At 38.7% G+C, this 14,420-nt stretch overlaps 1 protein-coding gene across 1 annotated transcript in view; it reads right to left on the reverse strand.

Moving 5' to 3' along the window:
• LOC128621707 (roundabout homolog 2-like) overlaps positions 1–14,420 on the reverse strand; it is an 82,986-nt gene that overhangs the window by 16,615 nt on the left and 51,951 nt on the right. The window contains exons 8-11 of the mRNA XM_053647663.1: positions 12,112–12,283; positions 9,771–9,976; positions 4,593–4,674; positions 3,812–3,980 (exon numbers count right to left, since the gene is read on the reverse strand). Of these exons, the coding sequence (XP_053503638.1) occupies positions 3,812–3,980; positions 4,593–4,674; positions 9,771–9,976; positions 12,112–12,283 (629 nt within the window). The remainder of the gene's footprint in view (positions 1–3,811; positions 3,981–4,592; positions 4,675–9,770; positions 9,977–12,111; positions 12,284–14,420) is intronic.

Here is a 14,420-nt window from a genome sequence, read left to right on the forward strand (position 1 = left end):
ATCAATCAAAACATAAATGAGTAACCCAAATAGATGTTCTTGCTGTTCAATTGTATATGGATATGCACATTTATTCCCTCATGGCAAAAAACCCCCCAGAAAAAACAATTTGAGTTTCCTCATTTGTAAGTCTCTTTGGATAAAAGAGACTGCTAAATGAATAGCTTTAAATGTGTTCCATGATCATAATGCATGTACAAAAACAAGTCACAATATCCCGGCACTGTATTTTTCGGTATGTGGGACAGAGTTGTGCAAATGTAAAACATTGCTGAGTTTGAATTAATACACTACAGTTGTAATCAAAATTATTCAACCACCATTGCAAATCAGGTTTATTATAAAAATGTACAGACTTTCAGCTGTTTGCAATGAACAAATCAAACAAAAGCAACTGAAATAGTTCAACACAATGAATGCTTCAAGTGGTTTCCCCAAATTCAACTGAAAATGCAACTTATAATGATTTCTCTAGTCTCAAAATTATTCAATCCCTTCATGGGAAGCATCTTTAGTACTTAGTAGAGCACTCTTTTGCTGTTATGACATGCTGCAAATGAGATGCATAGCTTCTGGCAGCGTTCCTGAGGAATCTTAACCAATTCTCCTCATGAGCAATGGCCTCCAGTTCAGTAATATTCTTGGGTTTGAGTGCTGCAAGCACCTTCTTCAAATCCCACCAGAGATTTTCTATAGGGTTCAAGTCAGGTGACTGTGATGGCCCTGTAGAATCTTCCAGGACTTCTTCTGCAAGCAAGCCTTGGTGGAATTTGAGGTATGCTTGGGATAACTGTCCTGTTGGAAGGTCGAATGACGCCCAAGTTTCAGCTTCCTCACAGACTGCATGATGTTTTCTACTAGGATTTCCTGATATTTCAATGAATCCATATTGCCTTCCACACGCTGCAGGTTTCCAGTGCCAGAGGATGCAAAGCAGCCCCAGAGCATCACCAAGCCACCACCATGCTTGACTGTGGACAGTGTTCTTTCTTCGTTTTTCTTCCTCCAGACATACTGCTGATCCATTGTGCCGAAAAGTTCCGGTTTTGTTTCATCACTCCACAGAACAGAATCCCAAAACTTCTGTGGCTTATTTATATGATTTTGAGGTGACTTTTCTCGTGCCTTTGGGTCAGTAGTGGTGTACATCTTGGAGTTCTGGCATGGAAACTTTCTGCGTTTAGCACGCGCCTTACTGTGTTCACTGAAACCTCAGTGCCTGTTGCCACCAAGTCTTGCTGCAGGTCTTTTGCAGTCACTCGAGGGTTTTTCCACAACCTGTCTTCTCAGAAATCTGTTTGAAGCCGTTGATAGCTTCCTTTTTCTGCCCCATCCAGGTATTTCATGTATTTTGACCCCTAGCCAGTTTGGGTATTTCATGTGTTCCAGTTCAAGCACACCTGGTGCAACTAATGAAGCCCTTGATTAGTTGCATCAGGTGTGCTTGAGAGAACATCTGTTTTGCATATTTGTGCTGTTGTGAGGGATTATATTCAAGGGTTGAATAATTTTGAGACTGGAGAAGTCATTATATGATTTGTTCATTGCAAACAGCTGAAAGTCTGTAAATTTTGACAATAAACCTGATTTGCAATGGGGATGAATAATTTTGATTGCAACTGTAAACTTGAAAAACATGAAAAGATTTGGCTTGCACCCAATCAAAATAGCAACATATCAGCCTCAACCAGTAAATTATGCTAATAATTAAGTTAATACTGGTGCTCCTGTTTTAAAACTCAGAACACAATCTATGCTGAATGGTTGTTGAATGAAACTGCACACACATACCCATTCCACAAGTGTGTGCAGGACACATTTGAGGAGAGCCCTTCTACCACACACCAAGGGCCAGTTAGGACAGTGGTGTATGTACAGTATGTGCAAAGGCTGTGCGAACACAAGTGTGAAGAGACTATAAATCAAAGCACATCCTTAATAAGGTGTCAGAGCAAAGCTAAGTAATGACTTGAACTCTGCTCCCAACCTCGCTGACACCCCACCATGAATGTACTGTTGCCCCAGACACTATCTGTGGATTTTATAGCAATACAACCAGAACATTCATCTTCAACTACCCATCTTATCTTAAAATCTGTTTCTAGCTATAACAACAGTGGTAAACTCAAATGCATTTTACTTCCTATTGTTACTCTCCTGTCAAAATGACCGGAATATTATATCTTTGTATTATGTATTTCAAAACTAAGTCAAGAACATAAATATGATTTTTAAAATATAACTTAGTTGTGAACTAAACAAAAGAGTATTAAAGGTATACTTTAATACAGACAAGCTGAGGCTCTACAGTCTAGCCTGTGCCTCCATCAGCATGACAGCCTCTGAATAGTGTTTCTCCAACAGCCATCACCCTAATGAGACCTTTCGACAATACGCACCATTGTGAAAGAGCAACTGAACAAGCGAACACAATGACGTGTGATGGATGGGGTTAGCCCTGTTGCATTGTGTTTGTACCTGAAAGCCGCTTTGCATGTACTAATGAGCTTCAATACCAGTGTCGCATGACTTGGTGGTAAATTTAACAATAATGAATTAACTGACAATATCTCGACCTATTTATATACAACTGATTCATACAGTAAAGATAGAGAAAAAGAACAACCTCCTATCAATGAGGTGCTTGGGAATTTTCCATTCAGCTGAGTCAGGTGTGCTAAATCGAGGAAACCACATCATTGTGTACTGCCATGACCCCCCGTGAGACCGCTTAAGAAGCTTATTTTAACCCAACCATTACGGCGCTCTCTTGGGTGTACACTAATCCAAGCTTCGCATAAGCACACTGTGATGTATAAAAAAGGTGACTGATGCAAAAAAAATCTATTTCAGTCATTCAGCATCTTTTAATGCATTGCTGCCATGAGTCAAGTTGACTAGATGTTTGATGTTAAGTATAAAACACTTTGGGACGTGCTGTTATAGGAAAATAATCAGTGATGGAGTGGTGTGATGTGGTCCAACTTGATACTGTTACTACCACCAAGTTTTTCCCTATAAGAGCACCTGTTGAAGGGTTTTATTCTTCATATACCTCAGTGATTCGCCAATGATTTTTCATTTATTAATGAACCATAATAATTATTCATTATTCACTTATTAATAAACCACACGTCATGCTTTCTCACAGTTTATATTTAGTATATAAACAGTATATTTACATGTAATATTTTATCATCCGCAAGGCAAGTTGCTATTATCACAAGTTATAGCTGCTATAAACAGTGATTCCCTCACCAGGCTCTCTTTTTCTTTCTCTCATCACGTTACCGAGAAACTGGGACGCATATAATGCTCTGTCCTGAAGACTCTCCCATGGCATAAAAAAGCACTGACATCCAAGACATCTTACAATCCATTTATTATCACGCTTGCATTAAGTGTGGCTAACATCTGCCATACAAGTCCCTGCCCTGTGAATGAGCTCTTACTACATTTAAATTACATTTATTCGTTTAGCGGATGCTTTTATACAAAGCAACTTACAAAAGAGGAAACACAATCAAAGCGATATATATCTATATAGTGATATACTATAGAAAGAAAACGTATTAGAATGAGTGTGTTAATATAAGCCTGGGATTTGAATTACAGGCACTACTCTCAGAGCTGTGCTGTAGGTATTACAGACTTTTATCACTTCAACTGAATGGTGAAAAATTCCACAGCATTTAAAGATTTGTGATTCACACTCACAACGTCATGGAACTCATTATGCTCACAGACAGACAATACACACTGGAGGTGCGAATTGGTGTGAAAGGACCATTGTAGATGTTAGCAGGCTTACCTAAAAGCCTCGATAATATAAGAGGTGACAGCAGCGCCTCCTTCGTGCTGGTTGGGCTGCCACGTCAGCGTGACACTGCTCTGGCTCACGTCTGTCACGGCAGGCTTCAGTGGGGGACCAGGCAGCTGCAGGGTCTGTGAGAGCCGGACCAGGGACGATGTCTCTGTATCTGTAACGTGGATATGTTTGTCTTACTATCCTTGTGAGGGACTTCCAATGACATAATTATTAATGCACCTGCAGTAACTATAACCTTTTTGCTCTTTTAGTTTTTTAAATAAAACTGCAGATTTTGTAATAAAGCAGTTTTCCTCATGAGGACCAGCCAAGTGTTCCCATAAGGTCAAAGCTGTCAGAAAGTCCTATATAAACATACACACACAGTCAGGTGTACTGCTCATTGAGGTAACTCAGCCTTATGATTTTATGCCCCAAAAAAAAAGAAACATCTTCCCCATTCAAGTGCATAATTTTAAATAATTACCATGTGCATATTTAAATGTCCATGTTCACTTGATATGCCCTTTATTCTCAGAATACCGATGTAATGTTATGCTTTTTTAAAAATGTATATTTTTTATTAACACCTCTTACACTTTGGCATGGGATAACATTTAAAATGTACATGCACTGGGATATATATATATATATATATATATATATATATATATATATATATATATATATATATATATATATATATACATACATACACACACACACACATACAAACACACACACACAAAAAGTTAGTATTGTCAAGAATTCTTTATTATCTCACCTCTCACGGTGATGCTGCCACTCCACCTCGTCTCTCCTGTGGAACTGGAGGCTACACACGCGTACATCCCTGAGTCGGTCTCCTAGCAACAGTTAAGGCCAAATAATCTCACTTTATGGATGAAAGCAGGCAGAGATAATTGCAAGCAGCGCTCCGCATCCAAATGGAGAAGATCAAATGGAACATTTGGGCAGATACAGCCTGTTTGCTGAGAATTAGAGGTCACCCAAGGAACTGACAAACATTTCTGCATGAGTACATGACTTTGTCTAACAGCTTGAAATCAGGCCATACAGGCCACTTAAAATGATCAATTGTCAGCTTTCAAAATAGCATAGCACTGATGAAAAAAGGTGAGGCATATCTAAATATACACATACACAAAGTACTCATTAACCACTTTATTAGGAACACCTCTACACCTGATTATGCATGCAGTGCATTCATGCACCTGATATCCAATCGGCCATTCGTGTGACAATGCAATGCATAAAATCAGGCAAATACAGTGCTGTGAAAAAATGTATTCAATTTCTTTTGTTTTTGTGTGTATCTCATAGTAAATAGTTTTAGATATTCAAAGGAAATACAACAAAGGCAACCCGAGTAAACACAAAATACAGTTTTTTAAAAAAAATTTATTGAAGCAAAAAAATGTTATCACCCATGTGAAGAACTAATTGCCCCCTTAAATTTAAAATCTGGTTGTGCCAATTTTAGCAACAATAACTGCAGCCAAACACTTTAGATAACTGGAGATCAGTCTTTCACTTACTTCTAGGACTAGGACTTACTCATAAGCTTTGGATCATTTTCTTGCTGCATAATTGAGTTATGCTTGAGTTTCAACTTATGGACTGAAGACCGGACACTCTCTTTTAGGATTTTCTGGTGGAGAGCAGAATTCATGTTTCCCTCAATTACTGCAAGTTGCCCAGACCCTGAAGCAGCAAAGCATCCCCACACCATCTCACTTCCACCACCATGCTTTACAGAAGGTATGATGATATTTTTGTGGAATTCTGTATTTGGTTTACGTCAGATGTAACGGGACCCCTGTCTTCCAAACAGTTCCACTTTTGACTCATCAGTCCACAGAACATTCTCCCAAAACATTTGAGGATCATCAAGGTGTGTTTTGGAAAAATTCAAACGAGCCTTAATGTTCTTCTGGGTTAGGAGTGGTTTTCTCTTCTCCACTCTTCCATGGATGCCATTTTTGCCCAGTGTCTTTCTGATAGTGGAGTCAGTAACAGTGACCTTTATTCATGGAAGAGAGGCCTGTAGGTCCATTGATGATGTCCTTGGCTCTTTTGTGAATTCCTGGATGAGCCGTTGCTGTGCTCTTGGAGGAGTTTTGGAAGGCCGGCCATTTCTGGGAAGGTTCACTGCTGTGCTGAATTTTTCCATTTGGAGATAATGGCTCTCATTGTGGTTCTTTGGAGTCCCAGAGCCTTTGAAATAGCTTTGCAACCCTTCCCAGACTGATGCATTTAAATCACATTCTTCCTCATCATTTCTGGAATTTCTTTCATCTTTAGCATAGTGTGTTACTGGGTAAGACCTTTTAACCAACTACATGCTGTAGAAAAAGTTCTATTTAAGTGTTGATTAGATTGAACAGAGTTTGCAGTGTCTAGTCCAACTAAACCTCAATATGAATGCAGTTTCATAAATTTGGGGAATTAGTAATTAAGGGGACAAATACATTTTCACACAGCCCCAGTTGGTATTGGATAAGTTTTTTGCTTCAATAAATCACATTATCAGTTAAAAACTGTACTTTGTGTTTACATAGGTTTCCTTTGTGTTAGCTTAGATTGTGTTTTAATTTCTGAAACAATTTAATATGAGATGTACACAAAAACAGAAGAAATCAGTTGCTTTTCTGTTAAGAGTGGTTATTTGGCTTACCATAGCTTTCTGGCCATTCTCCTCTGTTCTCCATCTACCTCTCTATTCCCCATCCAGCTTTCTCATCACCAATCTGTGTAAACTCTAGATAGTGTTGTGCATGAAAATCCCTGAAGAAAAGCAGGTTCTGAAACACTCAAACCAGTCTTTTCTGCACTGAGATCACAGTTTTTCCCCATTCTCATGCTTCATGTGAACATTAACTGATGCTCCTGGCTTGTATCTGCCTGATACTGCAACTGGATAACTGCATGAATGAGCAGGTGTATAGGTGTTCCTAAAAAAAAATTAATTAATTAAATAAATAAATAAAAAGAAGTGTTCTCTGTATCTTACATATATACTATATCTACTGTCTATTATTCAATTTATACATCAGCAAGCTGATGTATTATTGGATTTTATATTAAAAAATAAACATCAGGTCAGTCAGTGGCTACTGTACATACAAATGATATTACTTTGCAGAGGCTTTTAAAAGGTCATGTAAAGACCTCCTTTGAAATGAGAGTTGCTTGTTCAGTGCTGTGCACTGCTTTAGTATTCAAGCCAGCTTTACATAATAATGTGAATTAAACATTTCAGTCCACTTTTGGAAATATCTCTTTATGCTATCTAAGCCTTTGATAGGTTAATGCATCTCGTGTGTTCAACTCTATCACAGCATGACAGATTTGCTTCAGTCCGCTGATGGATTGGGCATGGAGAAGTCTCTTTACACCGTTCACCACTGTGAATGAACCTTATTGCAGGGAAGCTTAAAGTATTTCTTCACCTGACAGTTTCTAATTAGAATTCCCAGGACTATAAATCACATAGGGTCTGAATTAATTACTATAGCCAATACACTCTGTTCAGCGCTGCAAACAGCAGGTGAGGCAAGACAAAAAAAGCAACTGGTACTCTGTCAAAGCCACTATTTACATTTCTAAATGAGCTCATTAATTACTAATACAACTTTGTGTGCTTAATAGGATTTTGACTGAAGCAACTGTATGGAACAGAGGCATGGACAAAAAGAGACGAAAAAACAAAAAACTTGATCTGACATACAAAGCAAGTATTAACAAAAGTACTTTCTGGGTACTTGGAAACTTTGAGTACACTCAAGTGGTGATAAAAGCTGTTTCTACATATATTAACACAAATATATAGAGGTAAAAGTTAGTCATTCAAAAGTTGCTACAGTGGTGCTTGAAAGTTTGTGAACTTTCAGATTTTCACACGTTCAAACAGATTTTCAAGTACTAAAAGTAGACAAAGAGAACCCAATTAAACAAATGAGATTTCTTTTATACTTGGTCATTTATTTATTGAGGAAAATGATCCAATGTTGCATATCTGTGAGTGGCAAAAGTCTGTAAACCTCTAGGATTAGCAGGTAATTTGAAGGTGAAATTAGAGTCAGTTGTTTTCAATCAATGGGATGACAAGCAGGTGTGAGTGAGCACCCTGTTTTATTTAAAGAACAGGCATCTATTAAATTCTGATGTCAAATTCACATATTTATGGAAGTGTATCATGGCATGAACAAAGGAGAATTCTGAGGACCGCAGAAAAAGAGTTGTTGATGCTCATCAGGTTGGAAGAGGTTCAAAACCCTCCCCATGGGATGTGTAATAGTCTGCAAGGTCACAAAGAAACCCAGGGTAACTTCTAAGCAACTAAAGGCCTCTCGAACATTGGCTAATGTTAATGTTTATGAGTCTACCAGAGCCTATCAGGAGTACAGTGAACAATAATGGCATGCTTGGCAGGGTTGCAAGACGAAAGCAACTGATCTCCAAAAAGAACACTGCTGCCCTTCTGCAGTTTGCTAAAGATGACATGTACGTGCCAGAAGACGATTGGAAAAATGTTTTGTGGATGGATGAGATCAAAATAGAACTGTTTAGTTTAAATGAGAAGTGTTATGTTTGGAGAAAGGAAAACACTACATTCCAGCATAAGAACATTATCGCATCTGTGAAACATGGTGGTGCTAGAACTATGGTTTGGGCCTGTTTTGCTGCATGTTACTATTTTGAAATGTTACTAGGAGTCACCTAGAAGCAAGCCACATTTAAATTAGGCGTGTTTGTGCTATTTAAGTAATTTTTATCCTGATGCGTGCACTAGTGTAGGAGTTCAGCAATAATAATGGACCAATTTCTCCATCCATCTACTTCCACTAGTTGCTCGACAACATCGAGTGACTCTAACTCAGTGGAATAACAGAAATCAAGAAAACAAATAAAAATCCCCCAAAGCTTTTACTGATTATGGATATCTAAGCATGATGATAAATAACGAGGAGAATCAAAAATGTTAAGGCACACGGTTCTTAGGGAAGGAGATGAACTGATTTGATTGGATATCACAGCAGCTCTCCTAACCATATTAATAACCAACTCTATTCAAAATGTTTTTATTCAAACTTTCTTTACTGTGAGTCACATTACCACCTACGGCAATTACACAAGCAGCCGATCCTATGCCTTGTTTTTATACACGCACTATGATCACGAAAATACACCCCAATGATAAACAATATAAATATAAGTCTTGGGTGGTGAGACGAGGATGTTGTCATGATTGTGGTGTTATTCAGGAAAGCAGACACTTACAATACTAAAAGAAGCAATGCAGTACTAAATAAAGTATAAGTATATCGTATTTCTGTGTACAGTATACAATCCCACTACTTGTAATTATGGCACTTTAATTTTGATTTATTTTAATAGGACAATGGGAATCGCAATTTCATCTACAGTATGTATAGTATCAGCCAATCCCTGTCAATATTCATTCACAAAACATTTCCATAGTCATAGCAATGGGATCAATTATGTCTTTCATCTTAGCTTTAGAACTCCTTCAATTCCTTTCCTCTCTGAAGTTTTGTGAATAGTTTCTAATAACAAACTCCAAGCTACAGTAGAAACATTTATTGCTACTTGGGAGAATGCATAGCAGTAAGATTTATTTTAGCACAGGACGATCCTCTAAATATCTGAAAAGCACCAATACTGCTGGATATGGTATTAACTTTGTCAAAAGTGATTTCTCTTTTACTGCCTTAAATGTACAATTATAAAGTGAATCTGAACTGTGAATCAGTGGAGTCGTGGTAATTGTTTTGAGCAGCACCCATTAGCTGTGTGTTTTAGTGAACTTGACTTAAAAAGTCTATTTAGAGGGGTATCTGTCTTAAGTGCATTCAATTTCCAGCACACTAATGAAAGCCAACAATCTATGTTTTGCCTTAAACTGTCTGTCAAATACCTGCAGGCTGCTGATGTGTAAAGTGGCATTTTCAATCAGACTGATGTGAACGCCATCTGCAGTGAGTCTCTGCCCGTCCTTCTCCCATCTGATGCTGGGAGGTGGGATGCCCATTACATGGCACTGGAGCTCGGTACTGGAGCCCAGTGTCAGCGTCTGGTTACCCGGGCCTTGGTGGATGATTGGGGGAACGAGGTCTGAGGGCCCTGGAGAATAAATGGAGCAATGTTGGGTTTTTTTAGATCACAGTCATCTGAAAGTGTCACCTTTGCCTTGCCCCAGAACACAATACAGGGACTCATTTGAATGCTGACGGAGCCTTTTTGATGCATATGATATTTTCAAAGGCTCCAAAGCACCATATCTATGCAGACTTCGTATTACATCCTATAAGACACTATGTGGCCAAAAGTATGTCGACACCAGACCATCATGCTCATATGCTTATGTTCCACTAGCTTTTGGAGCGTGGCTGTGGGGATTTCCCCATTCAGCCAAAAGAGCATTAGTGAGGCTGGGTTCTGATGTTGGACGAGAAGGCCTGGCACACAGTCAGCATTCTAATTCACCCAAAAGGTGTTCTTCCACATCACAATCGGCAAACCATGTCTTCATGGACCTAGGTTTGTGCACAGGGGCATTGTCATGCTGGAACAGGTTTGGGCCTCTTAGTTCCAGTGAAGGGAAATTATCACATTAAAGCATACAAAGACATTCTAGACAATTGTGTGCTTTTTTTTGTTGCAGCTTTTTGGGGAAGGAACACATATGGGTATGATGGTCAGGTGTCTACATACCTTTGTCATATACTATTTGTGTACAAGTATGTAATAAATATGAGACATTGCCTGCAGTAAACGGGCATAGAATGTAATATTCATAGTAAAATAAACATTCAGTATGCAAAGTTGCGAAATTTGTACATACTGTTCTATGGGTGCATACTGTATTTTGTACACTAAGGGTATAACACAAGGTACGTCCCAATTCACATACTTATGCACTATTCTATGCCAGTTTGCAATATAAATAATGCAAGTAGTGTGTTCACACTGAAAATTCCAAATAGAAAAAGTAAATTACCCGAATGATCCTCTTAATAAATCAAAAGAAAAACAAAGTGTGGAATGTTGGACACTACATGCACTCAACTACAGCAGCTTTAATTATGTAGTGGAGGGGGTGGGGCTATCAGACTCCGATACTGAATGAAAAAAAAAACCTTATAAAATTAATACCTAGTGCATAAGTGCATAGTGCGTCATTCGGGACACAACTACAATATCACTATCTGTATTTGTATCTGTTTAGTGCTCCAAATGTCTATATCTGTATTCGAATTCAAACCCAAAAAGTAGTGGCCTAATCCTAGTGTTTTTTGTAATTAAATATGAAGCCTACCTTTACAAAGTGCCGTATTACATTCAAACATGTCATATGTATGTAACACAGACTGATAAACAACAGGTTGTCTGATTTTATCCTGCAGAGGAACTATGGCAGATACTCTTGGAAAAACAGTGTGAAATCTACACAGTGTCTTCTGTGTGTAAATACTGGATTATGTAGACTATGAGTCCAAATATCTAAATCTGTATTCAGATTTAAACCTGAAGTGTGTGTGGCCTAAACATGAAGCAAATACTAGGAATAACTCATCAGTAGAAATGCCAGCATTGCCAGCATTGTTTGTGAATTTTCCTAACCTCATCACTCAATTCATAATTAACCTCAACTAGATATGTGCGCAGGACTGTTTTTAAATCCACTTGTATGGTTATTATTGTTGTTTTTACCTGACTGCGATATTTTCTAACAAATTTAGTTCTCAAAATAGAATAATTTAAACCACGGTGACCCTGATCAGGCAGGAAGTAAGGACTCCATGGAATTCACATTAATGAATGTGGTCTTTATTTGAGCTCTTGCTCACGTGTGCATAAAAGTAAAACACTCCTGCTCGTGTGACTTTTTGTTTGACGTTTCGGTCCCAATACACAGCAATAGTCTGAACCAGATTTCCTTTGAGCCTTTCTAAGAAGCCTTTTTATTATTATTATTATTATTATTATTGTTCACCTCCTTCCTATCTGTACTTGTATCTATTTTGAACACACTACCTTTTCAATCCAAACAATGTACCTGTATTAATGATGTATTTATATACAATTCGTTATTGTACACTGCAAAGAAACAGCAGAGTTATTATTTATCATTTACTTTATTATTTGTATGAAATGACAACGACTAAAAACAACCGTATATGTAACAATTCAACTGTGGTCAAATACCAGTTCCAGTTTCAGTACCGTGCTCTAGTAGTGGGAATATCTGTGCTTACCAGTGACTACCTTCAGGAAGGCTTTGGAGACAGTACTGCCTGCCACGCTGATGGCTTGGCACATGTAGTACCCAGAATCTTCACTGTGGACTGCTGTGATGATTAGCTCACCGCTCATGGACACGGAGTAACGTCCAGCCGGAGAAAGAGGCTGCCCTGGGAATAGCAGCATCTATACAACGCACACACACCCATACACACAGATTTGTCTTAATATTGTTGTGAGGAATGTCCCCACAATGTCAAACTGTCAGATATACTTATCCTTGTGAAACATTTGGTCAGCACCAAGATATAAACACACACACACGCACACACTCACACACACACACTCCTCTGTTTGCTCAACATCCCATTACCCGTGTCTTGCTCATCAACTGCATCATTACACCCTGTATAAAAATGAATGTTTTCTCTGTGACTTTGAGAAGTAAGTAATTTACTTGCATTACTATCTGTGCTCTGAAATCTCTTTTCATCTCAGTTCTAATCCACTTACACACACACACACACACACACACACACACACACACACTTTCCTTGGGGAAATTTAGAGTGATCAATCTAATGGCACTAGGGAGGTGGGTGGAAAACCAGAGAACCCAGAGGAAACCCACATGGATACAGAGAGAACATGTGCAACTCAGACACAGACTGTAACCAGAGCTCAGGATCGAACCATGACCCTTGGAGCTGTGAGGCAATATCACTACATGCTACATCACCACAAATTTAGATGTGCCGTCGATTAAACCCGTCTGACTGTGTCTCTGAACATGGAGCCATCTTTGACTCAAAAGATCAGATACAGAAGATAACACTCATTGATTTAAATTTCACTACTGAGATTTATTTTAATATAACACTCAAGATTAGCACAAATCACAATTACAACGAAGCCATATTAAGGAAAAAAATTACATGATACACTGGTGTTTTCTTTTCACTAGTTCCCTACTGTACCTTTCATTCTGGAGAATGAGGAAACAGGCAAACATCTTCCCATTTTCTGTACCGCTTATCCAACACAGGGTGGTGGGGAAGCCTGGAGCCTTTTACAGGGAGCTCGGGGCATGAGGCGGGGGACACCCTGGACGGGGGTCCAGCCTATCACAGGGCACAACTGCACACACGACGGACAATTTGGAAATGCCAATCAGCCTACAGTGCATGTCTTTGGACTGGGGGAGGAAACCAGAGTACCCAGAGGAAACCCCAGAGAACATGCAAACTTCACACACACACACTCAGGGTAGAGATTTCGAACCCCAACCCCGGAGGTGTGAGGCAAACGTGCTAACCACGAAGCCACCTTTCCCCCCAGGAAAATATTATGCAAAGTAATTCATAACACAGAAAGGTACACTGTTTGTGTGGCATAGAAACTAATGTAGCCCTTTTTAGATTGACACCATAATGGAGGCTGCCTGGTTTTATCTGCAGAAACAGAAGCAAGACAGCCAAAGGCTGCAGAAGAACTGTGGCAGGTTCTCCAAGATGCCTGGAAAAATGTACCAAACATTTCTTTAAAAAAAAAAAATAAAAAAAAATAAAAATTACACTACAGTGTACCTGAAGAACTGATGTAGCTTTAAAAGCAAGCAATGGTCATGCCACATTGTTTTGTTTAGTTTGACTGATGAATTTATTTATTTGTAACTATTTACTGCTCTTTATAGTCAGTTTTGTTTATTTCACAATTTTTTTTCTTTGCATTACAGATTTTCTTTACACACCTCTGTACCTTTTTAAAGATACAGTACGGAATACGTAGTAGGAACTTCCTGTTTAATCAAATATTGGTCACTAAACAACAGTGGTGTTCCTGAGCCTTATTTCTGCACCCAAGGTGACCGAATCAGAAAACAGACTATTGGAGAAATGGGATTTAATCCATTTTATATAACTGTCCCATAATCCCATTTAATGGAATGTAATCATTAGCCCCTGGGCTTCCTGATAAAATACTTTTTTTTCCCCTAAATCTGTTTCCTACTAACACTGTGCCTACTGAGGATACTTGGAAATATTTTAAGATATGTAAAACACCTTACTGGAAAATGGTTGATCTGTGAATAAATGCTGAAGAACTGCTGAAAGATAAAATGCTATAATAAACCTCAGGCCAAGATGCTGTTCTGCTTTCAGTAGTTTATCCTCTCTAAATGGAGTACTCAAGATTTTTCCTGTGGAACATTTTTCAACTTCATCCATCTTCTACCGCTTACTCCTTTTCAGGGTCACGGGGAAACCTGGAGCTATCCCAGGAAGCATGGGGCACAAGGCGGGCTACACCCTGGACAGGGTGC

This window comes from Ictalurus furcatus, chromosome 17, assembly GCF_023375685.1.
Source record: "Ictalurus furcatus strain D&B chromosome 17, Billie_1.0, whole genome shotgun sequence".
NCBI lineage: Eukaryota > Metazoa > Chordata > Actinopteri > Siluriformes > Ictaluridae > Ictalurus > Ictalurus furcatus.